Here is a 7,980-nt window from a genome sequence, read left to right as displayed (position 1 = left end):
CACTTACTGGAGTCTGGACTTTGTTGTTTCCAATCATCATTTTATCTAAGTTAACTACACACTTCCTTGGTAGTAGATAGTCTAATCCTAATATGCATCCGTCTTCAATGTCAGCCAAGTATACTTTCTGTCTGTCCCTTATGCCCATGAGCTCGATAGTTACCCAAACTGGTCCCCACAACCTTGCAGAATGTCCTTTCACACCACAGAGCTTCTGTACAGCTTCTGGTACTCTTTGTTATCCAGCACCTTGATGCTCACAAGGGTTTGCTGAGATGCAGAATCTATGAGAAAGTTGCACCTTTGGCAATCCAGCTTCCCTGTCACGTAGATACTATGTGTGCTTGCCATTTTACACTTAGCTGTTGGGACTTTCACGATGGAGGTTGGTGGGCGTCCCTTAGCACCAACCACTACTGGTTTCCCGAAGCTGACTTATTGGTAGTATTTTTCTTACACTGGCCCCTCAAATGTCCGTGCTTTCCACAGTTCCAACAACCTTTCTGGATACCAGCCTTTACTGCTGTATCGTCTCCCCTGTGTTCAAGTTGCCAGCATTGAGCTCTCTTGTGCCCAGGTTTGTTACAGTGCCAGCAAAGTCCCTCAAACCTCTCTGAAAGCTGACCTTTTCTGGCCTTGAATCCAGATGACTGTACCAACCTGGGTACCTCTGTTGCTGGACTTAACGTAAGAATCAAATTCGAGAGCTCTGGCCATTGCATCCTGCATGGTAGAGGGGTGTGCTTGCTTCACTTGTATCTTAAGTTGGGGACTGTCCAATGCATCTACGAACTGATCCCTCAACAACAACTTGAAGAGTGGTGCAGTTGGGTAGGCCTTGTGTGCCATGCTTTCCAAGTCCTGAGTCAGCTCTTGCAGGCTCTCCCCTGAACTCTCGTCCTGAACCTGGCCCTGTAGCCTTCTGACTGGTTTTGGGTTCCGTACCTGAGTTCTAGAGCCGCTACCAGTGCTCTATAGTTGTGCCTGTCATCTGCTGACATTTGTCCAAGTATTTCCAGTGGTTGTCTCTTCAAGCTCGTTGCCAGATATACTGCTTTCTGCTCCTCTGTCCATCCATTAATCTCTGCCAGTAGCTCAAATTGTGCTCTATGTGCTTCCCACGGTGCCTTCCCATCAAATTCCTGTGGCTTCCTTTGTACTGGATCACTCCTAGTACCGACATTCATATCTGGGATGTGACTTCTAACGGGACTGAATATGTCTGCATTAGGGTTTAGCTGCAGGGTCTGGAAGGGGCTTGTCATTGTTGGGGGCTGATTAAGTCGATGGTTAATGTATCCTCCTTGTGTAAAAGACAATAAATCGTCCTTTAACGTATCTAATTCGCTTTTAAATTTACTAATGTTTTCCGTTTGTACTTCTTGTTCCAGTTGCCACTGTTGTAGTCTCTCTTCTTGTTTATTTTCTTTCTCCTCCAATAGCTGTTGTAATCTCTCTTGTTTATTTTGTTGTTCGAGCTGCCACTGCTGTTGTCTCTCTTCTTGTTTCTTTTCTTTTTCCTCCAACAACTGTTGTAATTTCTCCTCTCGTTGTTCTTGTTTCTTTTCTTTTTCCTCTAACAACTGTTGTAATTTCTCTTCCCGTTCTTCTTGTATTGCTGCCATTAAGTCTGCTAGGCTGTAGTTTGATTTGCCGCTTCTCGTTTCCATTTTTTTTTATCCCACTCTCTGACACCAATTTGTTACGTCTCCGTTTGTTAATTAATTTTCCGTAACTTCGTTCCGACGAAACTTTAGCGACACAAGTCCTTACTTAATAAAACTGGTTTATTCTTTCTGAATATAACTTTATGATACACTTAATTTCAACATTCGCGCTAAAACAAACGTTAACTTCAACAATACTCTCTGACTGCAGATCAATTACTCACTACCTACATATTGTCCCGTCACGTTGTCACCCTCATATATATACCAGTCTACCCCCCAATCTAGGAAGGTTCAAGAAAGAAGTGGCGTGATTCTAGTCATGTGACCTTGCTGACGCAACAATACTAATAATCAATATGTGTATCGCTAAATGTCACTAGATCAGTTTTGTAAGTATTTTAAGAATTTTGCTAAATTTCATCAACAATCAATTATATAATGATAATGACAGGATTAAAGCATAATTTCTGTGCAAAAAACGAGACTTAATAGTTTTGACTGGAGGTCAAACCTTAATAGATATGCATGCACCAAACTTAGCCATAAATGCATATGTGAATTAAATCTCAGGGAAAGACCACAGATGTTTAGTATTATTGAGTTTTTATAACTGCTTTGTAATCATGGATGAAGATAAGGTTGAAAAGGGTATTTAATTGGGATAAAACTGAATATAAAGCTGGAGCTCTATATTAACCTTGGAACTGCAAGAGACAGATTGTTTACTATGATACTCCTGCACAACTATCAGGTTCAGCATGGTATTTCGTATCCCTTAACACTAAAAGAGATCGATTACTTACTATGCCATTCCTTCACCTCTAGCAGATTCAGCATGTTAATTATAATCCCTTGAATTACCATACATTTGTCATTACTGGCAAATCCAAATACAAGGGTTACAACATGCATAACATATAAAGATGATTATTGCAAAAACCATAGGTACATAGATAAATTCTGGCATAACTCAGATCAGATATATTGCATTTGAGTACTGAGACACATTCATTTTTAAATATTTCACTGAAATATAGATTTTGTATTATGTGTGTTGCCAATCTTATAGAAAAGAAATATGCTTTGGACAGTATTATGCATTTTGAGAAAGACATTAGAGAAAGATTGTCTGCGAAATTCCACCCAGTTTGCCCTTATCATGATGCTATGTCAGATGAAGATAAATTTAAAATGACAATTTATCATCACACACACAACAGCTTTTGTACATATCATAATGTGGAGAGGGGGAGAGTATTTTGTGTAAAATTGTGAAATGGTGGTTTTAATGTGTAGTTTAAATAATTCCATTGTTATTCAGCTTGAATTGTGAAAAAAATGTATGAATCATGAAATCCTATCTAAATAGAATGTGAATTGCAAGATTAAAAATTAATAACCTGAACAGTGAAATGTATACACTGCCCCCTCTATAAACAATGATACTCTTTTATATATAGCCAGTATTATATAATTTTGAATATCTTCATATGGTTCTGATAGTTTTGATTACTGCAATTTTGACTTGTAAGTACTCATTCACGTGGGTGTTTCATATCAATGATTATAATCCAGTTAAGATGTATATTACATACATTATACATCATTATGTAACTCATGTTGCAGAAAAAAATACAAACTACAGCATCAATCAATTGTAAACTATGCTTTCATTTAAATTAGAGATATAAATTAAAAATTGACACAAAACTTAATACATATAGATTTTTGCCTCCAGCTTCCTTAACACGGATTATTAACACCTTGTTTTTGATTGGCTACAATTCCCTGAAGAAAATACAAAGGCCTTCATGCCCTAGTATAATTCATACAAATATTTGGTTCAAACTTTGGTGTTGGCCAATAAGACATAAATAATGAAAACTAGGTTCTAAGAAAGATGAACATTAAATACAGATAATAGCTTAATACTGTGATCCTGAGATATCCTGCAACTTAATTGGTGAATGACAGTATGGGTCTACCACAAAACGTGGAACTTGACCTCTTTGGCCAGAGTGCTTACTTCCATCAACACAAGGATACCAGTACCTTATTTTGATCATTCTCAACCTGAAAAGTATTTGTATATTTTTGTAAAAAAATCACGAAGCAAGAGCAGATATTGCAAGAAAAATATGCACCAGTATTTTGAAATGGAATTGGTTTATGTAAATCCCTATGGGGGCCATGGGGATTCAGAATAACAAATTCTTAGAAAAAACTTTTTACCCTGTAATTCAAACAAACTGAGTTTTATGAGGCTATGTACATTTATCTAGCTCTTACATTACATCAAAAAATATAGTTATATACATATCAATGAAAACACTTAATCCTGTATGCTAAACATTAGTTGTGTGGATTCAAGTCTGTTCAGTGCTTGCCAAAAGTCAACAACGATATCCACCTTTGCTACCTTTACCCCAAATTATTGTGTGATGTATGATTATTCCTGACCTTATTCAATCATAAGTCATTCATAATTTGGGTAACTAATGTAACTCAATTCAAGATTCCATTTATCATTTTATGTATATATATATATATATCACACTTGTATAAGTTATAATAATATATATATACACATCATTAAAATCAATACACAATTTCATAAGATTTTGAAATGATTTTAATTGTATATTGATTTTAATGTTGTATATTTATTATTTTACCATTTGTCAGTTTCTCTTCTATACACATGCTACCAATACTGTAAACTTACTTAATGCATTCTTACTCATATAATTTTAGCCAAAGTAACATATTTCAGTTTATATGGTGAACTAATTAATTTTTTGTTATTTGTAACAGGTAAAAACTATTCATCAGCAATCAAAGGATAGGCTGTACTGGCAAGGTGACAAAAGTCCTGGGTGTAGGTTGGCCCTGTGGATGAGTTCTGGATTTCAGAGCTAATAAGATAGGTTTGAATCCATGTGATACCACAAAATATTCCCTGTATTAGAAGTTGTGTGTGCACAATAAGAGTGAGTCAATCCCTTGGTATGAACAGCGGGTAGTAGGGATCATGCTGCTTTACCTCTGGTCAGAAATTTAAAATCAGGAATGATGGCAGAACCTTAATAACTTTGCCATAAATGTGAATACAAAAGTCCTCATTTCTACTGAGATGTATACTCTCCAAGTCTCTTGCATTTTCAAGAGTTTAGCATTTACTTCCTTAAACTCACCTTGTCATAACACAGAAAAAGTTAGAACTTCTGACCTTCCTCACTAACTCCATCTACATTCAATTTCAAAATAAATTTCATGTACAAACCAGTGACCTTCCTATGAAATCGCCTATCTCATTTGTTCTCAATGACATTTTCACAGAAGTTTTGATGTCAGCGCCTAAGAGTTGTAGTCAATTAAAATACTCAAACCTAAAAACTGAGCGCTATTCGATGACGAGGAACCCACTTTGAGACTAATGATGTTTGGAGATGGCTTGAATGGGTAATGGACAGCACACAATCCATTTGTTTTAAAATAATATGTATTCAAAACAAGTGAAATGTATGTACAAAAATTATTTACACTATATGAACTCACAGTTTTATCTAAAATGCTGAAAAAGTACCTTTTCTTGTCAAAAGTCCTCACAGGCTGATTCAATTACTTCAGAATCCAAGTAACAAGATGGATTATTTTTCTCTACTTTTATCACAGTATTATCAGTGTATAATTAACTTACGTTACCCTGTGTGTTACCATAGTTGTATCCTGAATTTTAAGTAACTGTCTCCTTTTCGTCAAATTATACACTGGAAGATTCAATTACTTTAGAGCACCCTTTGACAAGACAAATTATTCGCCTTATCTCTGTTAAACTGTGAAACTCATGTTAAGATATCACCCGTTAAGACTAATCACTCTCACACCGCTAAGTTCACGTTTTATAACTTTTTTTCTGACTGAACTTCACTTGACTTCTTTTTATACTAACTGAGGCCCAGAACTTTTGACAAACTACGATACGATACGCTATGATCTAACAACACTCACATAGCGAAAAAAACTTAAGAGGTTTGAGAAAGACGATGTCAACAATATTACAACAATTGAACTACACATACAACATATGACTCTTACCGAGTTACGTAACGAAATTTATTATAACTATCGCCTTTAAAATAATTAACTTTAACATGCTTGGCATAAAAACTAGATAATAATTAAATATTAGATCACTAAATGAACTAAATAATAACTCTTACACTAAACAGTCTTGTATATCCAACACAGATAAATCAATATCCTTTCTTAAATAAAGAAACCAAACCTAAACACATTATTCAAAGTGAGATGTAACTAGTGATTTGTATAGAGATAATTACCTCTTTTTGACTTTTGTAAGCAATATGTTCATAAATATACCCTAAAATTACTTTAGCTTTACTACTAGCAACAAAGCACTGCTCTGACTGTTAGTCACTTATTAACAATATGCCAAGGTTTTTTATTTCATTCATAACATTGTATGGGTTGCTATCTATGAAGGGAGACTTAGAGAACTATAAAAAATCGAGAGAGATGGTAAAAAAGAACATTAAAAAATTGAAAAGGGCATAGGAAGAAAAGTTGATTGAAAATGTAAAATTAGGAGAAAGGATTTCTTTAGTTAGGATGGCCATAGGGCCTTTGAGGGATGATGAAGGAAGATTCATTTATGATGATTATGAGATGGCTGAGATACTAAATTGTACTTTTTTATTCAGTTTTTATTAATGAAGATTCAAGCAATATTCTTCACCATGAACACTTGCTAGATGAAAATGTGATTGAACAATATGATCACATTAATTATGAGCTTGTTAAGAAAGAATTGGGAAGTTTAGAGAATGATAAAGTTCCTGAGCCAGATAATATTTGCCCAGGCTTCTAAGGGGGTTAAGGATTGGCTATTTGAGTCACTTACTACAGTTTTTTGTAAGTCCTTGAATAGTCGGCAGATGCCAGAATATTGGAAGTTGTTACTTCTCTTTTCAAAGGAAGTGATAACAAATTTTCAAGTAATTATTATAGGTTTACATCAGCAGTAGGAAAAGTTTTTGAATGTCTCATAAAAGATGCTTTGCAAAGTCCTTTAACAAAATTTAAAATTTTGTCGGATAGTCAACTTGGTTTTGCAATCCAGCCTTACTAATTTTTAACATTCTTTGAAGACGTTACTGCTTACATAGATGAGGATGTATCCGAGTTTTGAGAAAGCATTTGACAAGATGCCACATGAAAGTCTTGTTAATGATCTCTACAGGTGTAGAAGATAATATGGATCCTTAAATAGAAAAGTGGTTGGATAGAAGAAAGAGTTTTATAAATGTAATTCAGTCTAACTGGATTAATATCACAAGTGGGGTACATTAGAGCTCAGTTTTAGGGCCTTTGCTTTTTCTTATTTATTTAAATCAATAACAGACTATGGAATGGTCTTAAGTCTGCTGATGATATTAAAGTCTTCAGTATTGCTAACTGTGAGGAGAAAGCTGCTGCTTTACTAAAGAATTTAAACTATTTGCACCAACTAGTATCATTAACGTAACCAAGAAAAAAGTAAAGGCCCACACAATGATATCTGATGTAATACTACTAGATATTGCCAGTTCACAACACAGTAGTAGTAGAAACTTTGTATCATAATTTTAATTATGAGTATAATTGTATATAACAGTGTTATGAAAGAAAAGGGGTCTTGTTGTTCAATCTCTTAAGCCATACAAACAGCGTACTGTTGTTAGTGGCAAGACAAGTAGGATTTTAGGTTGTTTCTACATAAATATTAAATACAAATCAAAAGAGATTATATTTCGCTGTACAGATCATTGGTTAGGCCACATTTGGAGTACTGTGCTCAGTTTTGGGTGTCTTATTGCAGGAAGGACATTAAATTGGATTCTGAAAAGGGCTACTAGGATTATACCTGGGATGGAAAGATTGTCTTACGAGAACAGGTTAAGATCTCTGAAATCGTTTTCTTTTGAAAAAACGAATTAGAGGGGATTTGATTGGAGGTTTTTCAATTGGTAAGGGAACTGACAGTGTTGATACATCACTATTTTTTTTACTTAACGATGATAATGGTAGGACTAGGAAACATATACAAACTTTGGCAAGGTAGGATTCATCTTCAGCTAAGACAGCTGCATTTTTCTAACAGGATGGTTGGCCTTACAGACTGGTATGGTGGATGCAGTTAATTTATCATAAATACCTGAGTATTTTATTTTATTTGAAACTTTAGTGGTTGGGACAGCTTAGATGTCTAACGAGATTCCCACTGTCCCTATCTACTATCTAGCGAAAC

At 35.0% G+C, this 7,980-nt stretch overlaps 1 protein-coding gene and 1 long non-coding RNA gene across 2 annotated transcripts in view; both read left to right on the top strand.

Annotated features, from left to right (window-relative positions):
* The first annotated feature begins 1,976 nt into the window (after positions 1-1,976).
* On the top strand, positions 1,977-4,972 carry LOC111085634. Its single transcript, XR_002610444.1, has 2 exons — positions 1,977-2,059; positions 4,485-4,972. It is a non-coding gene; the product is annotated as an uncharacterized LOC111085634 (long non-coding RNA).
* A 2,775-nt stretch (positions 4,973-7,747) lies between these two features.
* The window catches only part of LOC111085633 (lisH domain-containing protein ARMC9-like), a 7,000-nt gene continuing 6,767 nt past the window's right edge, over positions 7,748-7,980 (top strand). Inside the window, exon 1 of the mRNA XM_022385174.1 lies at positions 7,748-7,756. Within this exon, the coding sequence (XP_022240882.1) occupies positions 7,748-7,756 (9 nt within the window). The remainder of the gene's footprint in view (positions 7,757-7,980) is intronic.

Source organism: Limulus polyphemus, unplaced genomic scaffold (genome assembly GCF_000517525.1).
Source record: "Limulus polyphemus unplaced genomic scaffold, Limulus_polyphemus-2.1.2 Scaffold521, whole genome shotgun sequence".
NCBI lineage: Eukaryota > Metazoa > Arthropoda > Merostomata > Xiphosura > Limulidae > Limulus > Limulus polyphemus.
This window is presented reverse-complemented; position numbering and strand designations above follow the sequence as displayed.